Source organism: Sorex araneus, chromosome 5 (assembly GCF_027595985.1).
Source record: "Sorex araneus isolate mSorAra2 chromosome 5, mSorAra2.pri, whole genome shotgun sequence".
Lineage (NCBI taxonomy): Eukaryota > Metazoa > Chordata > Mammalia > Eulipotyphla > Soricidae > Sorex > Sorex araneus.
In genome coordinates, this window is record NC_073306.1 from 93089443 (window position 1) to 93110678 (window position 21236).

Consider the following 21236-nt stretch of genomic DNA (forward strand, 5'->3'; position numbering starts at 1 on the left):
GTTGAAGCTGAATCTTTGTTCCAGTCCTTTGAGCTCCCTCTGAGACCCTGGTGTTGAACTTGTCACTGTCACTGTCATCTCATTGCTCACCGATTTGCTCAAGCGGGCACCAGTAACATCTCCATTGTGAGACTTGTTACTATTTCTGGCATATCGAATATGCCACGGGTAGCTTGCTAGGCTCTGCTGTGCGGGCGAGATACTCTTGGTAGCTTGCCGGACTCTCCGGGAGGGATGGAGGGATCAAACCCAGGTCAGCCACGTGTAAGGTAAATGCCCTACCCGCTGTGCTGTCGCTCCAGCCTGTAACTTACAATTAATTTTTAAGTGAGAACAGATTCTCCTGAGATCAGCCAAACTCAGCTGTGGACAGGTGGATGGGAAAGAAAAGGTGGTCACGGGGGCTGTGGCTTCTGGAGGCTGGCAGGAGACATGGTACCTGTGTCCTCACCCAAGACCTGGCAGTGCCATGTGTCTCCAGGACTGGCTTACTATGGAGAGAATGCAGGAGAGTGGGAAGGCAGGTGCCGGTGAAGCCTATCTCAGGGCCCCAAGACCCGAAGGGAGAGGTTAGGAGGATGAGCCGAGCTACCTTCCAGGAAGGAACAAGAGAAACTGGCCAATTCCACAGTGCCTAGTGATGCTGCCTGCTGCAAGCCCCCTCTGCCAGGCCCGGTCCCTCCTCCTCCTCCTGTGTTTCTCTCCGTTTTTGGTCTCCTTATTCCAGGGGCATACACTTTGCTCCTTTCCTACTGCCTTCTCTACCTTTAGCGTCTGTATCAGCGAATCCCTCAACAGTGTCTGCCCTATCTAACTTTGTTTTATTCATCACAGGATTTATTTTTAGCCTGAAACAACTGCATCCTAAAAATGGAGCTCATGATGAGCTAGGGGCCGGGCAGAGCTATGCAAGGTATCTGGGGCTTGGCCTCCCGGCTTGGCTCCCAGGCTGCCCTCTGAGCTGCGCACTCTCCATACAGAGCCCACTTTACAGTTAGCCTGAGCCCAGGAGGTGAACCTTCAGTGCAGAGAAGAGCTCAAGATAGAAGCCGGGTTACCCGCCTGCTGACTCTCAGCTCTGCACAGCCTGTGAGAAGCATTCACCCTCTCTCAGGCCTGAAACGTTTCTGAGAAACACAAACGTTTCCACAAATGAAGAGCATTCATCTGTTTGTCTTGGGACTCTACTTGCTGTCCTCCTGCAGGGCAGAGGAAGGTCTGAACTTCCCCACATATGATGGCAAGGACCGAGTGATCGGTCTGACTGAGAAGAACTTCAAGCAGATTTTGAAAAAATATGACTTGCTCTGCCTCTACTACCACGAGTCCGTGTCTTCTGACAAAGTTGCTCAGAAACAGTTCCAGATGAAGGAAATTGTGCTGGAGGTGAGTCTGGGTCCCTGACTCTGGGCGCAGGATAGGGGCTGGGGAATCGGTCACTGGGAAGGGAAGAAGGAGGCAGAGACTATGCCCTGGAGACTTGCTGTGTTTTAATGGGGGTGGGTAAATCCGAAGCTATTCTGATTGCAAAATCTAAGGTGAACAAGGTTGTGGGTCTTGATTCTGCAAACAGGGATACTCAAATACAATGTGCAATGCATAGGTGTGACTGAAAATCTGCCATGTGCTGGTGCTTGCTTGCTTTCTTCCTTTCTCTCGTTCTCTCTCTTTCTTTTTTTCTTTTTCTTTCTTTCTTTCTTTCTTTCTTTCTTTCTTTCTTTCTTTCTTTCTTTCTTTCTTTCTTTCTTTCTTTCTTTCTTTCTTTCTCCCTTCCTTCCTTCCTTCCTTCCTTCCTTCCTTCCTTCCTTCCTTCCTTCCTTCCTTTCTTTCTTTCTTTCTTTCTTTCTTTCTTTCTTTCTTTCTTTCTTTCTTTCTTTCTTTCTTTCTTTCTTTCTTTCCAGCAGTGCTCAGGGCTTACTCCTGGCTCTGTGCTCAAGGATCAAGCCTACTGGTGCTCAGGAAACCACATGCAGTACAAGGATCAAAGCAAGGGTCAGCTACATGCAATGCAAATGCCTTAACCTCTGTGCCATTACTCTAGTCCCAATTCTTATTTTTTCCTCTCTCCCCACAAGGACATTGTGTTTCTAGTCATTAATTTTTCTGAGTGAAGGTTGAAACTTTACAATGACTGGATGGAAATAAAGTGATCATTCGTGGATGTTCCTTACTGGGAAGTGTCCTCTCTGGGCTCTCTCTAGAGTCCCCACTCTACTGGAGTATCAAAAGTCCTTTGACCTTACCTCCTTGTGGGTTGGGCAGGAAGGAGCACACAGGGACTGTTATTTGGTGTCAGCCAACCCAACAGGTGTAGATCCGTGAAGATCTTTGCTGCATGCTCAGGAATGGGCTCTTATGTTCCTCTCAGAAATTTCTTGGTGTGAACTGAAGTCAGTTCTTTTTTTAGCTACATCTGTGACCTGTTTGTACACCTGGCACAGGGACCCAGTCCCTGTGCCCAGGAATTGTTCCCATAGCAACTCCCGGACAGTTGTGGACACGTCCCACTGCAGGGCCCCTGGAGAGTGGGGCTTTGGGGAGCACCACGTCCTGTCTCAGACCCACCCTGGTGAGGCCAACATGGGTCAGGTCCAAGGGCTATTTAAGAACGATGCAGTTTGTTAGGCAGCACAATCAAAAGCTCAACTAAACCAGATTCTTTAAGGAATAGAATTGCCATCTAAAAGTCACATTGCTCTGGGTTTAAAAAAAATAAACAACCATAAAGGCCAGGAAAACCATCCCAGAGACATTGGAACATCTTTGATGATTTAAGAAGCTCTTCAGGGGCAGGAGAGATAGGATAGCTGGCAAAGTGCTTACCTTGTATGCAACCAACTCAGGTTCAACCCCAGGCACCGCATCTGGTCCTTAAACATTGCTAGGAGTAAGCCCTGAGCACAACTAGCTGTGGCCCTCAAGGCAATATAATAAAAATAGTAATAATAAGCTTTTTTTAAAAAAAGGCACTTCAGGATCCTGTCTGTTAATCAACATACAAACACTTAGTTTTGCATGATTTGTAAATGGTGGGTAATCGTCTCAGAGAGCTCTTGTTGGCCAAACTACTTTGTGTGTTTTAAATCTCATTGAGGGGGGGGAGAGAGAGAGAGAGAAAGAGAGAGAGAGAGAAGAAAAGTGTCTACCATAGAAGAAGACTGGGGGTCGAGGGGGAGGGTGTAAGAACATTGGTGGTGGGAAATGTACACTGGTAAAGGGACATTGTGTGACTGAAACCAAATCATGAATAACTTTATAACTGTGTATCTCACAGTGATTCAATTAAATTTTTTTAAAAATTTCATCACTAATTAGAGAGACAGAGAGACAGTGCAGGGGCAGTTCTGGGGTCTTTGGTGGTTGCACTTTGGTAACTTTTTACATCAATACCATAAACACACACCATTATAACTATGTTACCTAAACTATGATTTTTTAAAACTGTAAAATAAACAAATCACACTAGGAAACAAAGCAAACACCTCACCACTACCATTATGTTCTTTCTTAGGCTCTCCCCGGGGGATTAGATGTCCAAGTTCAGTTCCCTCTGGGGTTGCAAGTGAAGAGAAAACAAGGAGAGTTTTTGATCCTTACATTCCATAAATGGGAAAATCACAGGCTAATTATATATATATTTTTTAAAAAGCAGGACAAACAGTGCAGCTACTCTTGGAACAAACTGTGATGTCCTCATACATATTCTCTCATCTCCAGCCCAAACCCCACTGCCCAGTTATTGAAGGACTATTTTTGTTATGTATTTATTGGTGGGTTTGGGGGACCACACTCAGCTTTGCTCAGGGCTTACTCTGGCAGTGCTGGGGGGAACATAGGGGGTCTCTGTGATAAGAAAATGAGGCTTAGAGATGCAAATTTCCTGATTTTGTGCTCAGGAGTCATTTATAGTGGGGTTCCAGGCACTTTAAGGGATACCAGGGATAGAACCCAGGTCTGTCACATGCAAAACAAGTGTCTTACCCATTGTAATATCACCTTTACTCTTGAGAGATTTTAATTAGATGGAAATAGGTGTAAGAATTCTACCCAATATGCTCAAGTTGGCTTTGAATTTGACAAGAATGCCAGTACAAGGAATGACTGCACTTCTGTATTTCTGATGTATTTCTGATTCCCTGTTGTGTTCACACACACACACACACAAACACACACCTACCTATAAACTCACCCAGGAATATCTCCTAGTATCTAATTCTGGACTCCTAAGCAAAATCATGGGAGCAGATTTTTTTCCTGGGGACATTCCATCCATCCGATCTAGAGTTCTCCATGAAGTAGAAGGTCTGTACAAGAAGAAGTCCAGAGCCCCACAGCTCCCCCCCCTAAATCTTGGCACCATTAAGGAAGATAAAACATGGAAACACAGAAAATTTAGAATCAGAGGTCTGGATTCACTTTCTGGCTTTGCCTATATGAACCACAGGATACAGGGCAGGTGGTTCACTTCTCTGAGCCTCATTTTCTCATCTATAAAGGTGGAACTACTGCTTCTATACTGGTTTGTGAGATAATGAAATAACAATGATGGACACTGCTGAGTGCTCTTTGTGTCCACATCCTAATCTGAGCACTTTGTAGCTGCTAGCTTGATTAAGCCAGACTATGTTTCCATGATGTTGGTAGCATGACTCGTTCCATTTTATAATTTGGGAAACTCAGTCCCACGGAGGATAAGCTGTCTAAAGTTACTCTATTTGTGTAGGCAATCTTAGACCCCATACTGTACTGCTTCATGGAATCAAATGAGACCACACTCAGCCAGCTGCTGTTGGATATTTCCAGAGTCTGCCTTAAATAGTCTTGGATAATGTCAGCAGCAATGGGCCAGAGAAGCTCAAAGCCCCATAAGCCCAGCTCCAGGGAGGGGGCACTGGCCTCCCCTCAGATAGGGAGGGGGTGCTTCTATAAGGTGGGGAGCAGTTTTCTGAATAGAGCACAAAAGTAACTCCAGGAAACTCACAGTAACAAAAGCTGGGATACGAGCTCCACATTTTCTTCCTCATCAAAACCACTTGTTTGCCCTCCTCATTCCCTGGATTCCAGAGAAGCACTGAAAACAATCTTGTCATTCTGGAGTTGGGACTTTAGGGGGTGCATGAAAAAGGGCAATTTCCACTGAACATCCGCACTGCAGTGGAGTCTCAGCCTTGGCATGGGGGCACAGACAGAGGGGCTTCTTTCTTGAGGCTGGGAAGGTGATTGGCCAAGTGCTTTGTCACAACCTGTTGTGATCTAGTTCGCAGGCACACACAGACACAGGAGTGAAGCAGAACTCTCCCAGGATAACAAACACTGCTCAGGGAATACAGGGGATTAAAATCATTCTCTCGTTTTCTCTTTTCTTTTGTTCTGTTCTATCTTATCCTGTTCTGTTGCATTAAAAAAGATATAGACCCCAGCCTACTTCATAGTTTCTTGGAGCTGGGGAACTCAAGTAACTTGATTTTCCTAAAGTGGTTAGAGTGATTGCTTTGCATTCAGTGAACCCTGGTTAGAGTCTCAGTACCATATAGTTTCCTGAGCATCGCGAGTGTGGCCCTGAGAGCTGGAGCATGACCAGGATGACCCAGGGAGTCCCTAGCACAGCAGTGTTTGAGTGTCACCACATTCTCAGGTTCTGAAGATGAACTACTGTGTGGCTTCTTAGCCAAAACACCTTGGATATGCCCCAAATCTCCCAAGCACTGTCTGGAATCCCAACAGAAAGAAAATTAATCAATTCCCCTCTCCAGTAGAGTTTCCATGCCCAGGTTGTAAAATACATTTCCATTTTATTTTAGGTCGTAATTTTTACATGATAGAAGGACCAGGTATTTGGAGTCCATAATTCATCACATAAGTCTCAGCTTTGTTCTGCTTTTTTTTTAAAAAAAAAAAAAAGCTTCAAGGATTCTGTGGTCTATTGCACATATTTTCCTGCTGCCTTAAGGGAGGACAGTGAAAATACCCAGAAGTAGGCCCATCTACAGGGGGAGAATACCATTGTCTGATTGGGGAGGCAGGTGCCTAAACTACCCATAAATCAGGCCTATAGCTGTCATCAAACAGGATGCTGTAGATACTGGGGAAATAAAACCTGCAGTGGCACATGTGGAAGAAGCCATGTAACCAGCCACAGAACATTGTGTCCCCGTAAGCAGAAGGCCACAGAGCAGATGATAAGATATACAAAGGAAAAAGGAAGAGACTTATTCAGTGGGGGAGAGGTAAAAAGCATGTCCAGGTTTGAGAAAGTGAGTCTAATTTACCAGACACATAAGCAAGATTGGGAAAGGGAACCACGGGGGCAAAGGTTCTGATAACTCAAATATTTTCCCATCCCACTAGACTTTCCCTAAAATCGAACCATTAGGGGTCTCAGCAACTTTAGGGTCTTAATTTTATTTCTACTTAGTTTAGACTTTCTGAGAGAGGTAGTCCTGGAAGATGCTGTTCATTGACACTTTATGTGACCCAATGTGTATTGTATATGGGAATGGGGTTTAATATGGGCAAGAGGGGAAAGGTGAGATAAAAAATGAACATGGAAACAAGTAAAATGACAGCAGGAGGATCACAACCGGCTGTGGCTTCCCAATAACAGTCTGAGTCTAGTAGGTCTGGAGGGTCTTAGGCCAGGTAGAGGGAACATAGCTCCATGCACATGTCCTATAAAGTTTATGAAATAGGTGAATGACATCTCCTTGCTCACAAGAACCATGAGAACAATCTAGGCCAGTGGTTTCCAACTGGTGATCCTCTGTACCTGTATTGATCTGCCTGCAGTTCCTGCTTGTCTAAGAAAGTGACCACCAGTTAACACATAGTGTGCTTAAATATTTCATTTTGAAGCAGTTTATTTTAAAATAAATCCACAAAATCATGTTATAAATCACGGTCTTCACATCTGCCCTAGCAGTTTGAGAAAGATTTCTCCTGTCTTCTCACATCCAAGGTTTTAAAAAGGGTAAAAACCACTGGGATTGTTCTTGTTTTCTTATTTAATACATATGTGTTTGTGTTACTCACCCAGAGCTCTTCACCCACCAAGGATTATGTACTCATTCAGAAGTATTAGACTCTCTGGTAAGGGAGAAGGGAGGCAATAAAACAACCACCAGAAATAAACCTGGTTCTAGTTCAGACAGACTTTCTTAGTTTCTCTTTGTATAAACATATATTTTGCAGTTGGGATATCCCTTTCATACAGTTTGGGTTCCTGCTGTCCTCCTTCAGTGTGTCTTTGTCAGTAAATAATTTCAAATCTGTGGGGACAGGAGCGATAGTACAGTGGGTAGAGTACTTCTCTTGCATAAGGTCAACCCAAGTTTGATCCCTGGCACACCATGTAGTCCCCTAAGCACCTTTAGAAGAAATTCCTGAGCACAGAGCCAGGAGTAATCCTTAAGCATTCCCAAGTGTGGCCAAAAAACAAAAAGAAATTAAATCCTTCATAAACATTGTATTAATACCAACATAATTTCTCATGGTATGACCACACATATTTTAAAAATCATTTTACTATTTTTGGATGCTAATGCTATTTTCAGAGTATTGAAAAATCTTTGTTTATTTAGAGTTTCATGGTTGTTTCAAAGAACATGCTCTGACTTCTAGCAATTCATGAAATTTTTCACGTAATCATTTTCCATTTACATTTTTGTAATCCCATGAACTGTTTTCCTATGCTTTCCCCTCACTTTTCCATTACAGTGGCAACACCAGTTATATAAAGGAAGTTGCCAGTCCACACCTGGACCTCAGCAGCCTGGACGTCTATTTACACTCTATTTCACATGGGAAGTCAAAAAACAGGCACTTCATTTTACTCATCTATCAAATCAAGAGGGTGGGTTATACCTCTGTGAATTAGAAAACTCAAAGAAAACATCCAAATAAAAACAGCTTTTAACATTATACCAATGTGTGCATGTGTCGTGGTTGGTTATCTTGAGGAGACTGCAGAAGGTCTGATGGAGAGCCTGAAACACAGCCAGTCCTTGGCCAATGCTAATTTCTTTCATCTGCCACTGAACTCAAGCACATGTTCTTGGCCAGCTGTGGCAGCATGTTAGAGTCACCTAAGGTATTTTTTTCCAAAATACATGATGCCTGGTCTCATTCCCTGCCCACAGAGCTGGAGTCCACAAATAAAAGCCCTTCCTGGGTGATTGCAATATGTAGGCAAGATTTGTGTATCACAACAAAAATTTGGACCCCAAAGCAGCAATGGCACCCATTTTTTCTGTTTATACAGGCCTCCCAGGTAACTCAGAGGCAAATTAAAGCCTCCAGAGCACTGTTCTGGTTTCTGGGGCTGGAGAGCTTTTCCAGATGATTAGAATGTTGTTACGTCTCCATGCCCTGTGGTTTGTTGACTGTCCTGAATGACAGTAGCTTGTTCTGCATGCTGCTGAACTAGAGATAAAGGGCCCTCCCTTGGAATATTATATTGGTTCTTTGGGTATGGGTTGGCTTTGAGTCTTCGCTATTTTTCTCTGCATTCCCCCACTGACACTTCATCACACAGTGAGTGGTTTATCATTTAGATATCCTTAGGAGGTAGATGATGTGAGTCTGTGGAAAGACCTACACGACTACCTGAGTGGATGAAAGGTCTTAGGTCTTCAATGGGAGGTGGGGAAGGTGGTTCTAAGGCCACCTAAGTTTGGGTGGGTCAAAGGTGGATGTTATCAAAAATAACATCAAAGGTGGACGTTATCTTTGGTTGGAATCCAGGTTTTGCCTTTATAAAGAGAAGGACCCTTCATTCAGTGGCTGTATCACATGACCCTTCTCCATAAGAAATGACAAATCTGAAATTTGTGGAGGTAAATGGATATGGTGGGGAGGGGTATCCCCAGATGGGAATATACTTATTGGGAAACTATGGGAAATTGTCTTAGAGCAAGTTGGTGAGTGCTGTTTGGTGTACAATTAAGTCTTGTAAACACCCAAGTAGAAATATTCATTCTTTCATGTATACATCAGATATTCATGCTCTGCTCAAGTACAAAATGAAAATGGGTGGCATGGTCCTTGATATCTAAGAGATATTTGAACAATTTTCTTTAGCGTGTGTGGGGGAAGGGTAGGCCACACCTGGAAGGGTTCATGGTTTACTCTTGCTTCTGTGCTCAGGGATTACTTCTGGCAGTGGTTGGTCGTACATAGACAGTGCTGGGGATTCAAACCAGGGCAAGGCAAGCACTGTTCATTTGTACTCTCTCTGGACTTGGTAACATCGTTTTAGGCTGACCTATATGGTATCTATCAAAGAAGTTATCTTTCTATGCACATATATAAGTCATACAGGCATTCGTTTCATTCCCTTTAGCCTACTTTAATTTTCTCCAACACACTTGGCTGAGAATGGTAAATGTTGTCCAACTCCCTACAGAATGTAAAGTCATACACAGGCAAAGAGTTTGCTTTCGTTACTGCTGTATCTTCTCTCCTGGATAGATAGTGTCTGTCACTGGCATTCAATAGTATTTGTTAAAGCACTATTGAATTAACAAAAGAAATAGTGGTACTTACTATGAGCCTACCATTTGCCATATTCAGAACTAGTGCTTTACAGGTGCTATTTTACTGAATTCTTACAAAATAATTTTACATGTGAATAAAATAGCCTAAAATGCTATGTAGAGGGTCACAAAATTTAAAAGAGCAAAGCAGTAAGTGGGAGTTGAACTCACCTCCATTGGTTCCAAGGTCCAATTCCTTTCCACGAGACCAAGCAATGATTTGTATTTATAAATAAGGCCAAGTCACAAACGGAAAAGTGTCTTTGTATCTTGCAATTTTCACCCAAGCAGCATTTCACTTTAGGTTGTAGTATGTGTTAAATCAAAATGATCCATGCCATGGGATAAAGGAACTAATGCATAGCTTTTATTTTGTATTTGATATAAATACTGCCTGGTGCATCAGATGGATGGATGGATGACAGGATAAATGTATGGATTTTTGAAAGAAAAAGGATAGCCAAGGAATCATAAGTATGTTATAAGTGTGATAACACCTTTCTACTTGATTTCTTTTCTTAAAATAAAATTAAAAATTTAAGAACTGAGTGAAATTGGCAAAAACTTGAGGCTAAATCTGGCAAATTCAGAGAACAGTTTGTCACCCTTGCTTAATCCTTGCTGAAATGTGGATAAAACTGATATTTTAAAACCATGAAATTACACACACACACACACAGAGTTCAGAAATCACTGAGCTCAACAAGGTTGACGCAGCCTTCAAACCTATTTAGCACTGGCAAATGCCCCAGTGGCTGCATTTCTAAACCCTGAGAGAGGAAGCAAAATGAAGCTGCTGGAATCGAGTAAATCTGCAGATGGAGTTGGGGGAAGATGGGCAGAGAATAGCAGCAGACACAGGGCCCAGGTATTTCTTCCAACTGCTCGCTGCCCAAAGATGGCATTCTCCACACTCGCACCTGCTTTGGTCTGAAACCTCAGCTGAAGTCAGGCTGGCTCAGGTTTGGCTTTGAAAATGAATCCCTCACTTGGAGCCAGTTCTCTCGCAGTTGACATCCACCCAGGCTCACTCTTCCACTGCAGTCCTCTGTGGAGTTCAAGTGCTGCCAAGCTATTTGGTAAGCCTCTGCTTGGCCAAATAACCCTTTCTCAGTAAGGAGTGCAGTGCTATGAACAAAAGCTACTATTGTAAGATAATGGATGGAGCTGATTATCATTAAATTCTTTCTTCCAGAATTAATAGGGAAATAGAAATTTCACAGACTGGAAAATACACTGTTGATTTAGAAGTTTGCAGACCCTTAGAACCTTCTCTTCCTGTTCTTGTCTTCTAAACCCTCAGAAATTTTCAAGTCCAAGTTGTATGTGTTGTTATTGTAGCCCTAAAGAAGACGTCTTCCTAAAAGCCACGAACTTGGGGGAGAACTTTACCCAGTGGTGCTGGAGGAAACCCCTGACTTGGTACCAGAGTTGCTTATAATACTGCTCATGGGACTGTGAGGTGCTGGACTGTGAGGATTGAACCCAGCCCTCCTGCATGCAAAGTCTGTACTCCAGCCCTTTGAGACAGCTCCATGGTTCCAAACTATAAATTTTTAAGAGGAGACATAGGATATTATGAAAGCAAGAATTAGAAAACTAGGACCAGAGAGATAATACTGTAGGTAGGATGCTTGCCATGCATGCAGACTAACCAGGATTTGATCACAGGCATTTCATATGGTCCCCTGAGTTCCACCAGTAATAATTCCTGAATGCAGAGCCAGGAGTAATCCCTGAGCATTGCCCAGTGTGGTCCAAATCAACTCCCCTCAAAAACAATTAAGAAAACTATTCTAAAAACTGATAAAGAAGTAAAACAAAAGGCCAGGAGTATAATAGATTTCAAACTCATGTGCCAGTCTGTTAAAGCAGCGTCTCTGGGACTAGGCATGTATCTCAGGTGGTAGTGGACTGTATGCCTGGCCCAAGCAAGGAGATACTTTTGATCCCCAGAACTACTGGGTATGAATCCAGGCCTCCAGCACTACCAAGAGTGGTCCCCAGCCCAAATAGTTTTAGGACTGGGGATGAGGCCCAGTAGTAAAGAACATGCTAAGCAAGAACTAAATCTGCATTTGATTCCCAACATTGCTTTTTTAAAAAAAATTAAAGCTAACAGATTTATTGTCATGTAGGTTTTTATGCTTTTTGTTGTTTGATTTCTGTTTGGGGGCCACAGGTGTCAATGCTCAGGGAATCCTACTGACTCTGCACTCAGGAATCGTTTCTATCAGGGCTTAGAGAACCATACAGGGTGCTACAGATCAAACTCAGGTCAGCAGTATGCAAGACAAGCACCCTATTCTCTGTACTATTGCTATGGGCACATTCTCTTGTAGTTTCAATTACACCAATCTGTGAGATTGATGCAGAGTAATTTTATGAAATTATCAGCTTCACCTGAGAATCTAAATGACTTACTGCATCAAGAAAACCAACGTTTCCTCTTCCCCCAGCAGTGTTTGAAGTACCAGAATGTGTCTTTGAGGTACCAAAAAGCCTGCATCTTCCTTTCACATAGACCTGATGTGGCTTCAAGCAGAGAAGTGGTGTCCATTTGGACAGTCCTGCAGGAAAAAGGCCAGTGAGCCATCTTGCAGAGTGATTGCTGGGCGGGCCAGAGCCGCTTCCCTGTGCCCGGGGAGCCTGTTCCAGGAGCTCCTGCCTGCTGCCCACACCCTGTGCCAGGCAGGTCTCTCCTCACCATCTGCTGAGTGCTAAGCAGGGAGGTGCCCAGGTGGGGGAATGCCTCTTCTCAGCCTTCCACAGCTCCAGAGTGCCCCTAACCCAGTGCATTCATAAGCCTGACCTCAGCCCACCCTCATTTATTATGAAGGAAATGAGGTCATCCCTCAGACTCAAAGAGAAAAGGAAAGATCTCACAGAAATGGCAGCTCCAAATTCCACCTGGTCTGACATCTGACGTGTCAGATGTGAAGACCACCCTGGATTTAAGGACACTAGCATGACAGCAGGCAAGTCACTGACCTTCCCAGACTGGGTGCCTGCCTCTGTACAATAAAAACCATCAACCTTTGTTACAGGGTCTTACAAAAAGAAAATGTTGAGTCATGAGTCTAACGTGAGCCCGGGGCTCAAGACATTGCTGTCCTTGCAATATTTGTGTCCCTGAAAGCATGTTAAAACCCCCAGTGGGGAGAGATAGTAGAAGAGAGAGTCCAGGAGTTAAGAAGCTTGTCTTGCACATGGCCAACCCAGATTGGTCCCTGGAATCTCATATGGTCTCCCAAGCACTGCCAGGAGTGATCTCTGAGCCCAGAGCTACGAGTAAGTTCTGAACATAGCCAGATGTGGCCCCCAACCAAACCAGCAAACAAAGAAGCTCTTAGTAGGAGAAAGTGGAGATCATTTGGGGCACTGTATGGCTCTGAACTCAGAACCAGTGCCCCTGAAACCATATGGACTTATGGTTGCCCAAACTAAGAGAGAGAAAGAAAGAAAGAAAGAAAGAAAGAAAGAAAGAAAGAAAGAAAGAAAGAAAGAAAGAAAGAAAGAAAGAAGGAAGGAAGGAAGGAAGGAAGGAAGGAAGGAAGGAAGGAAGGAAGGAAGGAAGGAAGGAAGGAAGGAAGGAAGGAAGGAAGGAAGGAAGGAAGGAAGGAAGGAAGGAAGAGAATCCCTAGTTGTCCACACAAGTTAGTTTTCCAGCATATGTTGTCACTAGTGGAAATTATAAATACAAGTAGGACCCAGTCATTTCCTATGACAAAGTTCAAACAGTAACTGAATTACCTTCTGATGTTATTTTATTTTATTAGTTTTTAGGACTACACCTAGCAATGCTCAGGGCTAATTCCTGACTCTATGCTCAGGAAACTATATGGGGTGTTAAGTATGAAACTGGGGTGGCCTCACTCAAGGCAAGCACCTCACCCTCTATACTATCACTCCGTACCACCTTTCTACTTCTTAAGTGTACCGGAGGCAGGGGGGTTGAGGAACAAGTCAAAGATCTCACCGTGGAGTAGCTACAGTGCATGTTGGAGGCTCCCAGCAGTGGAAGACCCCCTGCACCTTTTTCTTCAACCAACTGAACCAACTGAAGGTAGATTTAGCCAAGGGTGGTACTGCCTGGCTCCACAGTGGTACTGCCTAGCTCCACAACTAATCAGTGAGACTCTTGCAAGGAGGCTGGGCTTCGGGCTGATCCACAGCTCCACTCTCACAGTGTCATAAGCACAGCACCACAGAGAAAACAGAAAATAATTCAGGCCTATGTCTTCAATCCCAATTTTGTAAATGTCCATCAATATGGGGATAAGGTCCTGGTCTTACATTTTGCTGACTCCAGTTTGAATACCATGTGACACTGATAGACCCCTGAGTACTTCCAGATGTGATCCTGAGCACCGAACTAGGAAGTAGCCCCTGAGCTTCTCTACGTTTAGCCCTTAAACCCTCCAAACCAAACAATTTTTTAAAGATTAATTTTAAAAGTTTATCACAGCAATATTTTTAATATAAAGAGAGAAAATACTTCCATATTCCAAAACAAAAAAAAATAATTAAAACTAAGAAGCCAGAGCTGTAGTACAGTGAGTAGGGTATTTGCCCTGCATGAGGCTGACCCAGGCTCAATCCGTAGCATCCCATATATATGGTCTCCCATGCCACCAGGAGTGATTCCTGAGCACAGAGCCAGGAAGCCCTGAGCACTACTGTGCATGCCCCAGTTACCCCACCCAAATTGACTCTGCCTGATAGTTATTACAGAGGGGCACACAGTCCTCAGGAGCTTGGAAACATATTTCTCCTTCAAGAATTAAATCTCATTATTTTAGATAAGAAAATGAAGTGCAGTGAAGCTGGGGCCCTCTCAGAATCTTCCAGCTGATAAGCAGTGAGCCACGAGTAGGGCCTGGGCCACCCAGCCCAGAAGAGGAGAACAGCAATCAAGGGCCGAGAACTAGGGTCCTGGGACCAGCCAGGCCCTTCAGCAACTCTGTGGCCTTGAGTGAGGGGATGAACATCTCTGTGCCTCCATTTCTTCTTCTGCAGACTTCTACAGAATGTGAATTTTGTGAAGATTCAGTAAGATCATTCACATAGGTCCCAGAAATGGTTCAGTGTCTTAGTAGCCTGCCTGGCCAAGTGCTGGCAGGCGGCAAGTTCAGAACCCTGGGCTGAGGCAACACTGACAATCATGCTGTTTGGGATCCCCAGTGCGGAAGGGCCTGGAAGATGGCACAGTGGTTAGAAAGCACCCAGGGCAGCAGAAGGCCCTGAGCTCAATCACTTGGCATGAAGGTCAGAAAAATAAAAGAGAATTCATGTAAAGTATTGAAGTTCTTCTGGCCTGTAGTCAACACCCAATAAATACTATTTGACTAGTTGCAGTTGTTCTACTACTTCTCAACGTGGTGAAGTGGCTGGAGCACTAAGCACTGTTCCTCAAAGCTCTTTCGCAGCACTGATCAAGAGCCCAAAGTACCCGAAAAACTCTCAGCAACCTTCCTTTCCTCTCAGGGATCCTCACTCTTGCCCCAAGAGGGCCAAGGAACCACAGAAGCTCATGAATTGTTGTTCCACCCCTGGCCTGCTTCTGCAGGACTCTTCATGTGTCCACCCCCATCCAGGACCCAGGCCTCCTTGAGCACCAGGAAGTGCAGGCAACTGCTGGGGAGAAATGTCAGAGCTCCAGTTCCAGGGGAGGGCACCCATGGGTGATCAGCCGGTGCCTGGTGTCAGGAGGGACAGTGGATGGAAACAGTCAACGGCTCCAGCATGCCCGAAAAAAGCCAGCTGGCAGCCCAGGCATTTTAAACGACTGATTGGGGAGGCACACTTGGAGTGAAGGTCTAGTACATAGAGGTGCCTGGAAAATGACCTGGGTTATAATCTTTAAAAAAAATCTACTGTTTCATTTTAAGTACAGTGGTGCTTAAATGCTGTTCACAATAGGCTTTCAAGCATACAACATTCCAACAGCATACAGAATGTCCTTCCAACCTCCAACATCAAAAAGGGTAAGTTCAATTCTGCAGATCTGTTCTCACAGTTCTCAGGCTCTGTAGTCTTTGTTATTTCCCTAGTATGTATCTCTTCTTTTTCCTTTTTTTTTCGGGGGGGCACATCCAACTGTTGTCAGGGCATACTCCAAGCTCTGCACTCAGGAATTACCCCTGGCAGGCTTGGAGGATCACATGGGATGTGAAGGATCAAACCCGGGTTTTCCATGAGCAAGGCAACCACCCTACCCACTGTACTATCACTCCAGCCCCTGTGTTTCTTTCTATCCCACATATGAAAGAGCTCGTTCTGTGACTGTTTCTTTCCTCTGACTGACTTTACTCAGCATGAAGTTCTCCATGGAGTAGCAAATTGCATGCTCTTGTCTGTTCTTACAGTTGAGTATGATTCCATTATTAATTAGATGATCAGATTCTTGGCTTTGAGAAGTAGCCACCTTCTTTTCTCCTCCAGCTGACACCCATCAATCTTACTGTGGAGGAAATGAGTCTCCATAAAGACGCTGGGGAAAGAAGTGCCCATGGAGATTTACTGTACTGTCCTTGGCCTGGGGCCGTGATCTCAGGGGGCTGGATGTGAAGCACACATACCTACACAGAGGGCTAGTGCATTGCACATGCTGCCCTCTGAGTTCCTGGCTGCTGGGGGAGCACCTCTTCTTTCACAAGCAAACTGCCCCAACAAGGCAGCCCTCCTGCTCTGGCACGTCCTTGCCACCCATTCCAATGCTGAATGCTCAGTGCTTTGGTGCCTGTCCCAGCCTTCTCCATAGATCACTGGGGACTTCCAGCTCTAGAAAAAGAGACCTCCCAGAGATCCCCCTTTCTGTGACTCCCATCACCCCCCAGCCAACTTCCACAGCCCTGTGAGCCTCTCTCCTCCTGTGTCTCTGCTGTTCCCCTCTGCCTCCAGGCAGGCTCCCCTTTTTGCCCCTGTCTCCCAGGAGAGATCCAGCCTCTGACTCTCCTGCCCCTCCTTCCTGTGAGGCCACCCACCCACGTGGCTGCAGCTCCATCCAGGACCTCTACTGGGTTCTGCATGGCACCTCCAGCTCTTGGCTGGGCTTCCATTGTATGAACTCATTGCATCTAAATCCATGCTGAGCTCCACGCCTCTGGTTCTGGCATGCCCTGCTGATGTCACCGTTTTGTCCTTCACCATGTTCCCTGGCTGCAGACCCTGGCATAGCCTTTCCTTCTCTCTCTGAAGCCAGGGCTGACTCCATGGGTAAACATCAGCTCACAAGTCACTGCTCCATGCTTGGCCACTGCTTTGGTCTGAGCCTGTGCCTTCAGAGAAGGCCTCCCCAAACTCTGTTTAAGCCACAGTTTTTATCGCCTCCACTGATTCTGATTTAGAAGCCCCATCTTAATATTAAAGACCTACACACACTCTGTCTCAGATGCCTTAAACCCACTTCTCATTTCAGCTCTCCAAAGTAATTCCTCAGCTAATGTAGTCCAGCCTGCCTACCTGCCTCCTGCACCCACAAACCCACAGTTCTTGCTGAGATGTCCCTAGTACTCTCCACCCTCTGCCTAGACACCTGCTCTTCTCTCAGGGTCTAGTTGACCTATGGTTTCCATGCAGTGTCCTCCCTCCTCTTTCATTCATCCATCCAATGCTTAAATTTTTACTGAGGTACTGTTAATAATGATTCCATGCATTCATAATTTCAAAAACATACCCTTTTTACCACCTAATCCACTGTCCTAAAGCTGACCTGCACCCTTCCCTGAAGATCACCAATGTATTCTCTGATTCTGTGAGCTATTTCCATTTGTTTGTTTTTAAGATTCCACATATAAGTTAAACTGTTGTTTTATATTTTTTTTTCAGATCTACTGAAAAAAATCTACTGTCAAGGTGCCAGAGATAGCATGAGGGGCAAAGTAGATGACTCAGACATGAAGCTTGCAACCAAATAGACTGTAGCTAGAAAAGAGATGGTATAAGTTAATATGTATTTACAAACTGTAAAAAGAGGCAGGGGAGAAGTATGAAGAGAAAATAAGGGTTGCTATGGGCAAATGGAGAAAAGGCACCAATTCTTATTAGAGCCAGGGATTGCATTTGGGGGGCCTGCCATCTGAATGTAGACTTCAAGGTCCAGAGGAGTTGGCCAAGGACGGAGGGGAAATGCCTTTTACATAGAAGGAAAAGCATACTGAGGAGCAGAACATCTTCAGTGAGTTTGTGTAAATATAACAGGGTATCCCTGAAAGCAGCTGCCATTCTGCACACCTGGGGGAGCATTAAGCAGGAACTGAAGAGTCAGAGCCACAGCTGCATTGGTGGGGGGTGGGGCACACACATTGCACGGCTCTGATGGAGTCTAGGGATTTTAGACTTTATCCTGAATGTATGAAATCAAACCCATGCTGCTCCTCACATGGCTCTTTGGGCCTGCCCTCACTGTCTGTTTTCTCTCCCCTGTGTATGTCCATATCCTGATGCTCTGGGCTGGTCCCTTAGCACCTATGAGCCAATTTCCTCATTCACTTCATCAGTGAGAAGCTATTGTTTACCACTCCAGAGCATTAGGGTTTGCCCTTCTATTGGCTGGATGCTTTCTCACAATTCCTTCTGAAGTTATTTTGTCATTTGTTTTATAATGTGGGAGCCAAGAGGTTGAGTTTTACACTGCTTGTGTGTTATTGTCAGCACCCACACCACTCAAGTTCCAGTGCCATCTTTCTCAGTCATCCCCGACCACCTTGGGAACCACCATTCTTTTGATGAGTCTAATAATTTTTGTTGTTTTGAGCAAGTTTTTGTGTTTTTTATTGTTTCAAGGTCCAGAACCTAATCCAGGTTTTCTTTTTATTTGGCAATTAGAACACACCCAGCAATGCTCAGGGCTTACTCCTGGCTCTGCACTCAGGGACCACTCCTGGCAAGGTTTAAGGGACCATATGGGATGCCATGTATCAAACCCGAATTGGTCACATGCAAGGCAAACACCATATCTGCTGCACTATCTTTCTGGCTCCCAGCAGGTGTAAACATCTTTTTTAATCTGTTATTAAGCACTTACTGTATGCCAAGAACTCCTGCAGCCTAGTCTCAAATGCATTGTCTCATTCCCTTTTCAAGGCAGCATCATTAAATAACTGATGCAATTGTGCAACAGTCATAGCACTTGTGACCAAATCAAGACTTCAGGTTTCTGGCTTCAATCCCAGAACCACTGGAATATTTATATTATTTAATAACGTTTTTTAAAGTTATTTTTTGTAGTTAAAAGAATGAGCAAATTCTAAGTCCCATCTAGTAAATGGGAGCCCTATTCTCTAGTATGAGCAGTAGGCAAGATCATCTAAGAAATAGCCAGATAATCAACCAACCAACCAACAACAAAACAAAACAAAAAAGTAGGAGAAAGATTATAAGTCAGCAGGAGAAAATTGCAGTGATATCTGGGAAGAGTTACTTCAGTTTTCTGGAAATTTAAGAGAAATGTTGATGCTATCTCTTTTCTTTCTCATTCTGATAGCTTTCACTCACTATAATGGTGACAATTAGCTTTTAGCTCAACAAAAGTACCTTGAATATGCAGTTTAGGAACAAGTCTATCAATCATCCAAAGTATGCTTGGGTTCTCTAAAGAAATATCCATGATTCAAAAGAAGGACAAAATGGAGATCTTCCCACTTTGGAAAGATTTATAGCACAGAAGAGAATTACAACTTTTGCAATTGCAAAACAAGCTGTCCCTGTGATGGGTGTTTTGAATTCACAGACTGGAGGCTGGGGTGAAGGATGAGTTTGGAACGGAGCTTTGCAGTCGAAAATGGCCAAGGCATGCAGCAATCAGGGAGAGCGTGGTGAGACTGGGTTACAGAGGATTGGAGAAAGGAACATATGAGTTGGAGATTTAAGGCCTCAGAGACTCAGGCAAGACGAAGCCAACTGTAAGAGGCAAACGGTGTCAGACTGCTGAGCAGGGCTGGGGAATGAGCATGTCACATCAAGAGTCCGTCCAGAAAGTCCAGGCTTTCACCATAGCTATCCTCGCCCACCTCCTCCCCAGGCTGAGTGTGTGTGTCTTGGGTGCAGCCAGTCCTGGCCACCCTTGGGGTAGGTCCATGAAGGTGCCTTGCTAGGCTGATGACAGGGATGACAGAGCTCAAGTGGGCAGGCTAATCTCAGTGAGAGGCAGAAGCGTTGTGTGCAGGGAATGTACATATAAGTGCCATGGAGGCGATGGGCATTTCTAGCTAGTAGGAATCCTGGTCCATCCATGATCTGACTCTCTCTAACCATCACTCCCAGGACAGTGGTCTCCATACTTTCTTAAACAGGAAACGAGGTAAACAGAACTGTTTCTGTGATAGAACCACTAATAATTTTCAAAGTGATCCTAAACAGCATAAATGAAATATATAAATTAAAGACTTTCTCAATGTACCTAAGAGAATCACACATTTGCATCTCCTTGAAAACTAACCAAACTTTGTGGTTTATGTAGCAGAGATGTCAAATTTCCTGTGTAATTCTGAACTAATTTCATAAATACTTCCTATTATTAACATTTTTCAGTTGATACTAATGAAGAGAAACCAACATGGTCAACACCATGGGGGACAGTTACACACACAGTTTTATATATGTATACATATAGTTATTATACCAGATCACTTTGGGTGTGAAATCTGCAACATCATGGGGGTGAAGTGGTACGGTCTACAAAAAAGATAGCTCTCTGAGTCCTGCCTCAGTTCTATTTTCTACTTTCCCAGCAAATTTGAGGCACAGGAAGCTCCATTTTAACCAGCATCTGGGATTATTCTTGTGCACAGAGAGCTTTGAGGACTACTCAATGTTCAGGGTTCATGCTCTAGAAATAAGAGAAGCTACTAACACCGTGAAGCCATTAGATCACATATTCATTAATTTTGAATAATAAACAAGGGAATATTTAAGTTAATGTTTTGATAGTAGGACATAATAGCTTGTAATTAAAACCAAAAACTCACACAAAAAGTGAACTGTTTAATATTTTAATGCAATAAACTAGAGTCAAGTGACTTTGCAGAGGGACTGGCTTGTTTAAGCACTGTAGGAGAACTCAATAAGCCATGACATAAATATTAATGATGATATTTTTCATCCTACAGCTTATCTAGTCCCATCCAAAATTCAAGAATAAAAAAATTAACACATAAGGGATAGGGAGTGTCATATGCTACCTGTCTTTCAATCCCTAATCATTTAAGTGACTACATAGCAGCACTTCTGCCCAATATCCTTAGTCTTTTTTATTTTTGACAAAAGAAAGTTATTTATTTATTTATTTATTATTATTTTTAATTTATTTATTTTTAATTAGTGAATCACCGTGAGGGTACAGTTACAGATTTATACATTTTTGTGCTCATGTTTCCCCCATACAAAGTTTGAGGACCCATCCCTTCACCAGTGCCCATTCTCCACCACCGGTAAACCCAGCATCCCTCCTACCCTCCCCAATCCCATCTCCCCTCACCCCACTCCGCCACTGTGGCAGGGCATTTCCTTTTGTTCTCTCTCTCTGATTAGGTGTTGTGGTTCGAAATAGAGGTGTTGAGTGGCCACTGTGTTCAGTCTCTAGTCTACATTCAGCCCACATCACCCTTCCCCCACATGGCCTCCGACCACATTATACTTGGTGATCCCTTCTCTGAGTTGCCCTCTCCCCAGAATGTGAGGCCAGCTTCCAAGCCATGGAGTCAA

General features: G+C 44.1%; 1 protein-coding gene across 1 annotated transcript in view; it reads left to right on the forward strand.

Annotated features, from left to right (window-relative positions):
• Positions 1-912: 912 nt before the first annotated feature.
• The window catches only part of CASQ2 (calsequestrin 2), a 74522-nt gene continuing 54198 nt past the window's right edge, over positions 913-21236 (forward strand). Inside the window, exon 1 of the mRNA XM_004616231.2 lies at positions 913-1386. Coding sequence (XP_004616288.2) covers positions 1153-1386 — 234 coding nt within the window. The 5' untranslated portion in view covers positions 913-1152. The remainder of the gene's footprint in view (positions 1387-21236) is intronic.